Source organism: Sorex araneus, chromosome 6 (genome assembly GCF_027595985.1).
Source record: "Sorex araneus isolate mSorAra2 chromosome 6, mSorAra2.pri, whole genome shotgun sequence".
Lineage (NCBI taxonomy): Eukaryota > Metazoa > Chordata > Mammalia > Eulipotyphla > Soricidae > Sorex > Sorex araneus.
The window spans coordinates 98,822,318-98,834,671 of NC_073307.1; the positions used below are offsets into that span (position 1 = coordinate 98,822,318).

Consider the following 12,354-nt stretch of genomic DNA (forward strand, 5'->3'; position numbering starts at 1 on the left):
CCTCCCCTCAGGCCACATTCGGCCGGCGCCTCGCCCCTCAGGCCCGACTTCCGCCCGCGCCCCCTCCGCTCAGGCCGAACTTCCGGCTCGCGCCCCCTCCCCTCAGGCCACATTCGACTGGCGCCTCTCCCCTCAGGCCTGACTTCCGCCCGCGCCCCCTCCCCTCAGGCCGAACTTCCGGCTCGCGCCCCCTCCCCTCAGGCCACATTCCGCCCGTGCCTCTCCCCTCAGGCCCGACTTCCGCCCGCGCCCCCTGCCTGGCGGCGCCGTCCGTCGCGCTCGCTCGGGGCTGGCCGCGGAGCGCAGCGGCGCGTGCGGAGGGTGTGCGCGCCCGTCGCGGTCGCCGCGCCCGTCCCGCGCTCCTCCCGCCGCGCCGCCCCGCGTCGCCGCCGCCGCCGCCGCCCGTCGCCCGCCCCGGCGCGGCCCCGGCCGCGAGCGCAAGATGGCGGCGCCCAGGCCGCCCCCAGCCCGGCACTCGGGCGTCGCGCTCACGGCTCCCATCCCGGACCTGGAGGCTCTGCGCGCGCTCACGGCGCTCTTCAAGGAGCAGCGGAACCGGTACGCGGGCGGGCGGGGGCGCGCGACCCCCGCGCCTGAGGAGACGCGAGCGCCGCGCCCGCGACTCGCCCAGCGGGGCTCCGGGCTCGGGACTCCGGCCGCGGTGCTCGGGGGCGGGGGGGGGGGGCGAGCCCCTGCTCCGGCCGCGCGGCTGGTTTTAGCCGGTTTCGGTTTCCCGCCGCCGACGCTCGGCCGACCCCGCGCAGGGCCGCGTCGCTCGTGTCGTCGGGCGCTCCCTGCGGGCCGGCGTCTGGGGGGCGGCGGGGCCTTCCGGGGAGGGTCCCGCGCCGGGGGGGTGGCGGCGGGGGAGCCGGGCGCTCCTCAGGGCGCTCGGGGCCTGCCACATGCTCGCTGAGGCCCGGGGCTTTCCCGGTGACGTTTCTTTTTATTCCTTTTTGCGTCACACCCGGCGATGCGCGGGGTCCCTGCACGCAGGAATCACTCCTGTGGGATGCCGGGGCTCGAACCCTCCCCGCCGGACTGTCGCTCAGGCCCCGAGATTCAAGTTCTTGTTATTGTCGTTTGTACTGTTTAGGGGTCGCCCCTGGCTCTGCACTCAGGAATCACGTCTGGCAGTGCTCGGGGACCGGACGGGGCTCAAACCCTGCTCCTGGGCATGGAAGCAAATGCCTCACCCGCTCTTCTCTCTCCCTCTCGCTCTCTCTCGCTCCCTCTCTCTCACTCTCTCGCTCTCTCGCTCTCACTCTCGCGCTCTCTTTCGCTGCTTCTCTCTCGCTCTCTCTCCCACTCTCGCTCTCTCTTTCGCTCTCTCACTCTCTCGCTCTCTCACTCTCTCCCTCTCTCTCTCACTCTCGCTCTCTCTGGTTCCCTCGCGCACTCTCGCTCTGTCTCCCGCGCTCTCTCTCTCTCTCCCCCAGACTATTTTCCTTCATCTTAAGGTTTTGGGTCACATCCCGCGGTCTTCAGGACTCACTCCTGCCTCTGTGCTCGGGGGCCATTCCCGGGGACCGTAGGGGCGCAGGGGATGGCACCTGGGTGTGTGTGTGTGCGAGGCCTGTGCCTCACCCACTTGACTCTTGCCCCGAGACTCCGGGTCTTTAAGCTGCACCCTTGGTCCGAGCGCTTCCTCTGCTCTCACCCTGGCCCCGCTCCTTGACCTTTCGGGGAGAAGTGCTGACTGACAGGGACCCTCCTCAGGGAGTGGAGACCGAGGCTGCTTTAGTGCTGCACGGACCATGAGTTGTGGATCACCCTCCGTGTGTTTGAGCGTAGACCGTGCACCAGGCTTGTGGGTGCCACCTTGGCCTGTGACAGGATCCTCTCTTGGCTTCCCCCCTCCCCCCTCCTTGGTTCTCTGGAGCAGCTCCTGGCTCTGTGCATGGGGGTCACTGACTCCTGCTGATTTTCAGCGTCCTGGGTGGGCTGCGGGCACGGCCGGCGCCTAACCCCTCTGCGTCTCTGTTCCGTCCCTTGCGTCCAGCAGGCCAGGGAAACGGACGTCGACAGACTGTGCTGCAGGACCAGGGTGCTGGCATAAGCGGGTGGGTTGGCGGGCCAGGAATTGAGATCACTGTAGCTGCGTGGCTTACAGACGCACAGCTGGCTCGGGAGTCCACTGTGTGAGGGCCACGCGCTGGTTTGCAGGGTCACGGGGGGGGGGAGGGGGGAATCAGTGGAATAACGTCCCGTCCAGAGAAGGCGTTCACATATCAGACCCCTCTTGTGGCCTGTACGGTAAAATCTAGAACCAAGGAATGGAGGGGCTGGAGTGATAGCACAGCGGGGAAGGCGTTTTCCTTGCACGCGGCCAACCCGGGTTCGAATCCCAGCATCCCATATGGTCCCCCGGGCACCGCCAGGAGTAATTCCTGAGTGCATGAGCCAGGTGTAACCCCTGTGCATCGCCGGGTGTGAACCAAAAAGAAAAAAAAAAGGAACCAAGGACTGGATTACAGGCCCTCTGTGTCTGTTAGGGGGGTGTTGAGGGAGCTCGACAGGTGTGGAAGATTTCAGGTCTCTGATGGTGTTGTGGGTAATAAATAGGCACGGCTTCAGCTCGGGGGCCCTGGGAAGCCAGAGTTGGGTCACTGTCCGGGGGGGGGGGGGGGGGGGAGGATGGTTAGGTCATTGATGGGTGGGGCACTTAGAAAAGAAGGGTTGGCCCATGTTTTGGGGACCATGTCCTGGTTCCAGACAGAGTTGGGGGAGCGGGAAGGGTGAACTGAGGTGCAGGTGTTGAAGTGCGGTGAGGGGGGAAGCTCCCGATGCGGCACGTAAGGCAGACTCTGGTTCTGCCACTGTGCATCTGTGGGTCTGTGGGCACCTCACTGTCTTGGGGGAGGAGGGAGGGGCTGACCCTTTGGGGTGTGGCCAGAGGCCACTGGCTACGGGAGAAGGCCCTCCGAAGCGTGTGGCCCACCACAGAGGGGACGGACCAAGGTGCTGGAAACTGAATGGTTTGTGACATAAGATGAGGTGTTGGCAGCAGGTAGAAAACACTAAAGCAAAAACAGACTGGGAAAAAGACCAGAAGACTCTCAAATGGTGATTTGTGGGTGTGTGTGTGTTTTCCCCCATTTTTTTCCGGGGGGGCTTACTTCCGGTTCTGCTATCAGGGGTCACTCCTGGTGAGGCTTATGGGATGATACGGGGTGTTGAGGATTGCACCCTGATTGGCTGTGCACAAGGAAGTGCTTGACCCACTGTCCTGTCGCTCTGGCTCCTCTTCCCAGCAAGTCTGAGGCTTCGAAAACAAGCACCAGTGTCCAGGGCCGGAGTAACAGGACTGTGTCTTCAGTGGTGAGAGCCGGGAGAGGGGACGGGGAGGCCTGGCCAAGAGTCTTGGCTTTTCTCCCCGGACTCCCTGTTTCTGCGTTAAGATGGGAGCATAGTGCCTACTTGGCCACTTGGCCGGGGTATTGTGAGGCTGTGAATGATATCTTGTGTAGATGTCGCTTCTTTAGTCCCTGCTACTAAAACTGACTCAGTTTTTAGAGACTGGGAAGCCAGCATCTCCTTCTTTGTAGCAAGCACTTGACGCTTTTTAGAAAGATGATTCTCCGTTCTGATGTTTGGGTCTCCAGAGAAAGAAACCTTCAGCTTCAACCTTACTTTCTGTGGTCGTGGCTTTCAGTGTTACTCAAAAAGCTTTTGGTAGCCCGGCCTACAGGCGTGTGGACTGGACTCGAGCGACTTCTCTGGAAGACTGGATGCTCTCTGACGTGGGTGTATGTATTCTGAGACTAGGTCCTAAAAGGCCCGCAGCCTCCCTCCTTTGCACCCTCGGATCACGCTGACAAGCCAGCAGCCCTGTCTTGAGCGCCTGGACACCGGAGCACCTGTGTAGAGACGCCGGTGGCGAAGAACGGAGGCACCTGCAGCAGCGTCTGTGATGAGCTGTTTCCAGGCTGGTCAGCCCCAGCAAGCCTTCAGCCTTGTGCTGCCTCCTGAGAGAATCCGGGCCAGACACCCCCTCAGCCGCCCCCTGCCCCGACCCCCGACCCCTGCCCGCAGTGCTGTGTGAGACCAGGACCGGTCCGGTTCTGTATTGCCCCACTGAGGGGTGATTTGGTAGGTAGCAGTAGTTCACTAATGTGCCAGTCCACATCCTTCGCGTGCTGGATGGTAGCTGTGCTCTGTAACGCACTTGTGGAGTAGGATTTAATGACACAACGCCATCGAAAGTTGCATATGGTAATAAAACATCACTATGCTAATTTTTTTTCGTCTCTAGAAAGTGGTCCTTACATGTTTTTGAGTTTTTTTTGGTTTTTTTTTTGCTTTTTGGGTCACAACCCAGGGATGCTAAGGGGTTACTCCTGGCTTTACACTCAGGAATTACTCCTGGCGGTGCTTGGGGGACCATATGGGATGCCGGGGATCGAACCCGGGTCGGCCGCGTGCAAGGCAAACGCCCTACCCGCTGTGCTATCGCTCCGGCCCCTGTTTTTGAGTTTTAATGTAACGTACAGTCCACCTTCTAAAAGGTTTTTAAAAATTTATTTTCCTGTTCTCCCCTCCCTCTGTTGCCGTAGTGTCAGCCTCTGGGGTTGCATGTACTGTGCCCAGCAGGGCGACCCGGTTGCTGTGGTATTTGCACAGCAGGCCGTGGGGCTTGCACTCTGGTAGGTGGGGCACTGACCGGTGTGCCCACCCAGGAACACATGGACGCTCGTCTTTGCTTGGAAGGACTGTGTCAGCCAGGGAACGCTCCCAGAGTGGTTCATCGGCCCCTGAGCACTAAGTTTTGTGGCTCAGGTTGGGGCTTGGCCTGGTCTGTGCAGTGACCAGAGAGAACCTGTGTCTGAACCCTTCAGTTCGGCGCTACTGTGAGTGAACTGCGCGTTTCTAAGTGTACACAGTAAAATGCACCATCGTTGGCCGCTCGCCCTGTGTCCAGCCCCTCTGGCCCGGGCACACCCATGAGTTTCCACCATTAGTATGTGAGTAGAAGCCCTGGGGCTTGCCCTTACACACACAGGACTAGCCCGGATTCAATTACCGGCACCCCAGCTGATCTCACAGAGCCGGGAGTAAGCCCTAAGCACTGCTGGGTGTGGCCCCCAAATAAAAAAGTGACCAGCTCTGGCTGGAGTGTGATACCCTTTGGATACATGGTGACCTCTTGGGTGTGCGGTCCCTTGGGTCTCTGTAGGTGGAGTATTCTAGAAGCGGACATGATGATTTGAACCTCTGGATCAGCATCGTTTTGTCAGGTTTTTCTGGGCCAAGTGAGTAATAGGCCTCACTTTGAGATCACCTCAGGCTGCTTAATGGAAGAGGAGGAAAAGTAAATGTTTTCTGTTTGATCTGTGTTCAGTCAAACCTATTTTTCTGTCTTGTGTATCCTATTTGGTAGTGCTGTATGCTATCCCTTCACGTGCTTATCTCTGTTTTTATTAAAAAAGTAAACATACAAGCTCTTCTCTGGACTGGAGAGATAATACAGGGGCTAAGGCACTTGCTTTTTAAAAGTGTGGCCACTCCCAGTACAAATCCCTGGCATTGCATAAGATGCCTTGAGCTCCATCAGAAGTTGATCCCTGAGCACTCTCAGCATGGCACAAAACAAAGAAGAGCCAAAGCTATAAGGAAAAAAAGCTCATTATAATATCTAACACATGGTTTCTTATTCTGACTTCTGAATTTGGAGGGCCCGTGAGGGAGATGTTTGGCTTTTCTGTAATTACCTTGTTTGGATAATGTGTCTTGAATTTGTGTCTGTGATTGGTTTGGGAAATGGTTTAACCAGTATTTTTTTTTTTTTTTTTTTTTTTTTGCTTTTTGGGTCACACCCAGCGATGCACAGGGGTAACTCCTGGCTCTGCACTCAGGAATAACTCCTGGCGGTGCTCAGGGGACCATGTGGGATGCTGGGAATCGAACCCGGGTCCGCCGCATGCAAGGCAAATGCCCTACCCACTGTGCTATCGCTCCAGCCCCTAACCAGTATTTTATTATTTTCAATTATTTTGGTTTTTGGTGTTCGGGGCTTATTCCTGGCTTTGTGCTAGGGACTACTCGAGACCATATGGTGTATCAGGGATCGAACCCGGGTCTGCTGCAGACAAGGCAAGCGCCCTACCTGTTGCACTCTGTTTCCAGCACCCGGTTCAACCAGTATTTCTTCAAATATTCCTTCTTTTGTTCTGTGTTTACCAGCTGAGACTCCAGTTACATATGTTAAATTTTTCAGTATATTTTATGTTTCAGAGACTTTCTTACTGTCCACACTCTCAAAGTAATTGTAAAATTTCTACTACACTCTACTTCTCTAGCCCTTTTTTCTGTCACTTCTAATTGGCATCATTATTGTGTTCTTAGTTTTTTTGAGTTACCCTGTATACATTTTATTTGTTTGGAGAGCAGATTATGCCGTTTAAATTTATGTTGCCATGTATTTTCTTGAGCTTATTTTTAAAAACATGCTTTATAATTTTCTGTTGTCTTTTTATTTGCTTCTGTTCGATCATTTATTTGTTCCTGTCATTTTTGAGTGATAAATATTAATAAATGCTGAGATCGCTTCCAAAAAAGATTGCAAACTCAAAACCAAAATCATTCCAAAAATATTTCAGCAAATAGTGATGGATAACTTGATGTCCAATAAGAATAAAGTGAACACCATTCACAAGAATATTTCAATATTGAGTCAGAAAGAGGGACGGACATAGAGGGACTGCACTCATTTGTGGAGTATAGGATAACATCACATGAGGCTGACACCCAAGGACAGTAGATACAAGCGCCAGGAGTATTGCCCCATAGCTGGAAGCCTGCTTCATGAGCGGAGGGGAGAAGGCGGATGGAATAGAGAAAGGATCACTAAGAAAATGATGGCTGGAGGAACCAATCGGGATGGGAGATGCTGAAAGTAGATAATGGAACAAACATGATGACCTCTCAGTGTCTGTGTTGCAAGCCATAATGCCCAAAAGTAGAGAGAGAGTTTGGGGAATATTGTCTGCCATGGAGGGAGGGGGAGGGTGGGAAAGGGCGGGTATACCCGGGATATTGGTGGTGGGGAATGTGCACTGGCGGAGGGATGGGTGTTTGATCATTGTGAGATTGTAACCCAAACATGAAAGCTTGTAACTATCTCACGGTGATTCAATAAAATAAAATATAAAAAAGAATATTTCAACATGTTTTTTAGATATGAACATAGGGGAATACATGGGGATGTACTTGAGTGTAGGAAAACATTCTTCAGGACAAAGATAATTATGTGAGAGAACATCAGATTTTTATCAAAATGAAAGGCTTCTGGATTTGAGCTGGAGAGATAGTAGTTGCTTAGTTGCTTGCCTTGCATGTGACGGATCCTGGTTTTATTCCTATCACTGCATATGGTCCCCTCAAGTACCACCAGGAGTGATCTCTGAACAGAGTGAGGTGTGGCCCATAAGTGAAAACAAAACAAAAAAATTTCATAAAAATGTCGGGGGGGGTGAAACGATAATGTAATAGTGCCCTCACTTACTTTGCACACAGCCAACCTGGGTTCGATCCCTGGCATCCCATATAGTTAATTTCTACTGAGCCAAGAGTAACCCCTGAGCATATTTCCTACTGTGTCCCAAAAAAGCAAAATAAATAAAAGCGTTAGGAAAGTGAAAAAAAAAAAAACGCATGCCACAGATTGAGAAGCTATTTACATACTGCTTGTCAGTGATAGACAACTCAATAAAAAAGATGTACGTTTCACCCAGGGTCATGTGCATATAAATACCCAACAAGCACACGATGAAATGGCCCACATCATTAGTCATCAAGGAAGTTCAGCCCAAGTAGCAGGAGATCCAGGGGGAACAGGAAACTCTCTGCTTTGCCCGCAGAGACGAGGTTCAGTCCCGGGCACCACAGCTGGTCCCCTGAGCAACCCCAGGAGTGATCACTGAGCACAGAGACACGAGTAACTCCTGAGCATTGCTGGGTATGGCCCACAAAGCAGAACAACTAGAAACAGAAGTGAAGTATCACTTCATTCTTGTTGGGTTGGCTATTATCCCTCTCCCCCTATTGGAAAATAAGTGTTGCTGAGAATGAGGGCGCTTGGTGCCCTGGTATTGCCGGCGGAGACTCAAAAGGGTGCGTGCCGTCCCCCTCTCAGCCCCCGGAAACAGGCTGGAGTTCTCTGACGTACTGAGCATTCTGGTCCAGCACTTCACTCCTTGGGCTGCAGCTGGGAGTACGAAAGCAGGGACTGAGGCACACCTGGGTGCTAAGGGCAGCGCTGTTCGGTGGCAGACGCTGGAGAGCGCCCGCGGGGCGTGGCCTGTGGGAGGCTGAGCCCAGTGGGTCCTTCCCTGGGGGGCGCTTGTTCAGCTGTTAGGTGGACTGAGGCCCTGACTTCCAGCTTCCGCCTGGCAGCCCCTGGAGACCTGCTGCTCGGCGAGGAGGCAGACGTGGAGGGACCTCAGGGGCTTACTTAGACAAATTCAAGAGCCGGGACTGAGCGCAGAGCTGCGGGGAATGCCCGGACACTGTTGTGTGTGGCCGCAGGCTGGCAGCCTGGGGAGGGAGTGGGTGTTTGCCTCACTCTCTTACCCGCACAGCGCACTGTTTCCAGCCCTGCAGCGACTGACGTGTGAGGGAGCGGTGGCCTGGGACCAAACCTAGAAAGCGGGAGTGGGGGCCGGAGCGATAGCACAGCAGGGAGGGCGTTTGCCTTGCACGCGGCCGACCTGGGTTCAATCCCTGGCATCCCATATGGTCCCCCAAGCACTGCCAGGAGTAACCCCTGAGCATCGCTGGGTGTGACCCAAAAAGCAAAAAAAAAAAAAAAAAAAAGAAAGCGGGAGTGACCCTGGAAGGAGTCAGGAAGTGCACAGGAGATGTGGTTCTATTAGCTTCATCCTGTTTGTTTTCACCGAGAGGGTAAGTGTGTCTGAAGTGTTGGTGCCTTCTTGGACACAGGTGGGGGGTCTCGGAGGACACTAATGTTTCGGCCCAGTTCCAGGTCCAGGTGTTGTGACTTATTCCCTGACACCGCCTCCTGGTGGAGAGCAAGTTCCTGGGCCTGTTTTCTCACCCGTGTGGTATGAGTAGTGGTGGCATAAACTGGTGTCTTCCTCCGGGGGGACGCAGGTGTCAGAGGGTGTCATACTGGAGTGGGACCCTGACACCGCAGCTGACCGTTGCAGGCTCTGGGCAGCCAGGAATGAAACTGGGAACGTGGGTGGTTCTTCAGCGTGCCCGGAGCTGGGCACTCTCTCCAGCCCCTGTCGCACGCACCCCTAGCCACAGGCCAGTGCTCCAGGGGTCCGTTTATATGTGCAGATATGTGGTGCTCAGAGTCCTTCATTCCCTCAAGATGTTGTCGTCATGCAGAGCCAGGAGTAACCCCTGGGCATCGTTGGGTGTGTCCCAAAAAGCATGGGGGAGAAAGAGATGTCATCATTTTACTTTCTGCTGAAGTTCCTTTTCTCACCAGTAGGTGCCTTGTCTCCGTGTTTGTTGTTCCCCTCTGTCCTGCAGGAGACCCTGGGGGGGCGGGTAATTAGTGTCTTTCCACCCCCAGGGAGGAGAGCTAGGCCTCCTGCTCCCTGCTTAGAGGCCCCAGTACCCACTTGGCGAGGCGCTTGGGAATGTTTCTCTTATTTTCTTCAGTTTTGTTTGGGGGTTGGGAGGGGAGCGCGCGGAGCACACCGGGCCGTGCTCAGGGCTTCCTCCTGGCTCTGCACCCAGGAGTCAGGCCTGGCGGGGCTCAGGGGGCCCTAGGAGCCGTAGGGGTCCAACCTGGGCTGGCGGTGTGCAAGGCCAGTGCCCTCCGCGCGGAATCATTGTTCTGGCCCCACTTCCAGTGTTTTCCAAAGTTATTAGCTAGGTGTGGACCTCAGTGAGGAAGGCAGAGAAAATGCCAGACGGCAGGTGAAGATGTTTCACAGGCTGAGGATGTCCATAGTGGCCAGAGCGATGGGAGGGTGGGCGGTGGGTTTGTGCTGTGTGCAGGTGGCCTGGGGTCCAGCCCCGGCACCACAGAGGGTCTGCCAAGCCCGCCAGAGCACAGAACCAGGAGGAAGCCCTGAGCACCTCCAGTTGTGGTCCCCGGACAAAAGGAAACTTTCACTGTCATCTCGTTGTTCATCGATTTACTCGAGTGGGTACCAGTAACGTCTCTATTCCTCCCAGCCCTGAGATTTATTTATTTATTTTTGCTTTTTTGGGTCACACCCAGCGATGCACAGGGGTTACTCCTGGCTCTGCACTCAGGAATTACCCCTGTTGGTGCTTGGGGGACCATATGGGATGCTGGGATTCGAACCTGGGTTGGCTGCGTGCAAGGCAAACGCCCTACCCGCTGTGCTATCGTTCCAGCCCCCAGCTCTGAGATTTTAGCAGCCTCTCTTTACTCGTCTTTCCCAACGATTGGAAGCTCTTTCAGGGTCAGGGGAATGAGACCTGTCGTTACTGTTTTCGGCATATCAAATATGCCACAGGGAGCTTGCCGTGTGGGCGGGATACTCTCGGTAGCTTGCCGGGCTCTCCGAGAGGTATGTGTATATACATGTGCACATATATATAAAAGTCTTATGATTTGTTGCCTACTGTCTGAACTCCATCAAATATAGTGTGGTAGTTACGGAAAATGGGTGGGAAGTGTCTTTATGATGTGTCGTGCGGCCTGGAGTGTGGTGGCGGTTGGGTAGTTCTCACCACCCCCCTCTGGGGCGCCCCGAGTGAGAACAGCCTGGCGCAGAGTCCCTTCAGGGATGCGGGTCAAAGACAGAAATTGATCAAGGCAGACTTGCTTTGTTTGGGGGCAGAAGCTGTGCTCAGGGTTTCCTCCTGGCTGTGTGCTGTGGAGCAAGGAGATAGCCTGAGCCCTGCGGAGTCCAGAGCTGAAGACCCTGGGCGGGGACTTCGGTGTGTCCGTACGTTCACCTCCGTTTCCCCCCAGTAAGTCTTGGGCTCCACAAAACCCCAAACCAGAGCTAAGCAACCCGCCCCCTGGAAACTCCGCGTCACTCGTCAGCTCAGCTCTTGACTCAGCCGTGAATCAGGCCGGCACTGCTCAGGGGGGGTGACCGGCCAGGGGTGCGTCTGGAGAGCCTGTCTCGACTGTGCTGACGGTCACCTCACCCGGGCCGAGGGCTCTGACTCACCTTCCAGGCCCAGATGTGGGCAGCCCAGCCGCTGCCCAGCCAGTGACCTGAAATGGGCCGTGCAGACGGGAACCAGGTTTTGCCAGCGCAGCAGAATGAGTCCGAGGGCCCTCGGTGGGGCCTCTCTCAGCCCTGGCGCGCCCCGGGCTTTTGTAGTGGTCTCGCTCACAGGGTGAGGTCACCGGACTGTGGGCAGGGACACGCAGAGCAAAGGCTTGGAACTGAGTCAGCCTCGGGTGCCCGCAAGCCCCGAGAGGTCGTGCTGGAGCCCAGAAGGCCCCTGAGTGAGCAAGCGGCGTGTCTGCGTTTGGGGTCTGCACTTCCGTCTGGGTCAGAAGGCACCAGCTGTGGGGGGGGCGGGGGGGGCGAGAGGGTGGGTAGGCTGGGTTAGGGCCACACCCGGCCCTGCTCCAGGATCCCTCCTGGCTCTATTCAGGGATCCCTCCTGGCAGTGCTCGGGGGACCGCGTGGGGTGCAGGGGTGGGGGGCGAGCGCCCTGCCTGGCCCGGCCCCTCCTGTGCGTCACTCCCCTCATGCTCCTCACCGTTGGCTCCCTCGCTGTCAGGTTTGGGCCCAGACATCGCTTTGGGGCCTACGTCTGTGTGTCAGGGCCCGACCCATTGTCCTTGGGGCTCCTCCTGGCTCAGGGCTTGCTCCTGGCAGTGCTCAGAGGAGCTTGTGTGCTGGGGCTGGAGTTCAGTCCTCCTGCCGGCTAGTAGCGACCTCCCCAGCGCCCTAAGTCAAGTCTGTAACCAGGTTGTAGTAAAGTCTTAAAAACAGCATCGCTGTTGTCTGTGTGTGGTTACGTGTGGGTGTGTGGGTGTGTGGGTGGGTAGGGAGCATACGGTGCCAGAAACACACGTGCCTCAGCTGTGCAGGGCATGTGCTCTACGCTGAGCCATGTCAGCCCTGGCTGCCGCTCTTCGTGTATTTTCTTGTCTCTTTGTGGGTTTGGGGCCACGCCTGGCAGTGCCCAGGCTTACTCCTAGCTCTGCACTCAGGGATCACTCCTTGGCGGGGCTCAGGGGGCCAGGCGGGGTACTGGGGGTTGAACCCAGGTTGGGCACCCACAAGGCCCGCATCCTACCTGCTGTAATATCTCCAGTCTCTTTTTTGTATGTTTTCTTCCTTTTTTAAAAATTATTTTTCGTCACCAGGAAATCACAGTTATTCATGATTAGATTTCAGGCATACACTTTGTAACACCCCTCGCCAGTGTCCACTTCCC

At 55.9% G+C, this 12,354-nt stretch overlaps 1 protein-coding gene across 2 annotated transcripts in view; it reads left to right on the forward strand.

Annotated features, from left to right (window-relative positions):
* Positions 1 to 383: 383 nt before the first annotated feature.
* Positions 384 to 12,354, forward strand: part of ATXN10 (ataxin 10) — an 82,313-nt gene continuing 70,342 nt past the window's right edge. The window contains exon 1 of one of the 2 annotated variants that reach the window (XM_055143947.1): positions 384 to 558. In XM_055143947.1, the coding sequence (XP_054999922.1) occupies positions 443 to 558 (116 nt within the window). In that variant the 5' untranslated portion in view covers positions 384 to 442. The remainder of the gene's footprint in view (positions 559 to 12,354) is intronic. The other variant, XM_055143948.1, reaches the window with a different exon arrangement.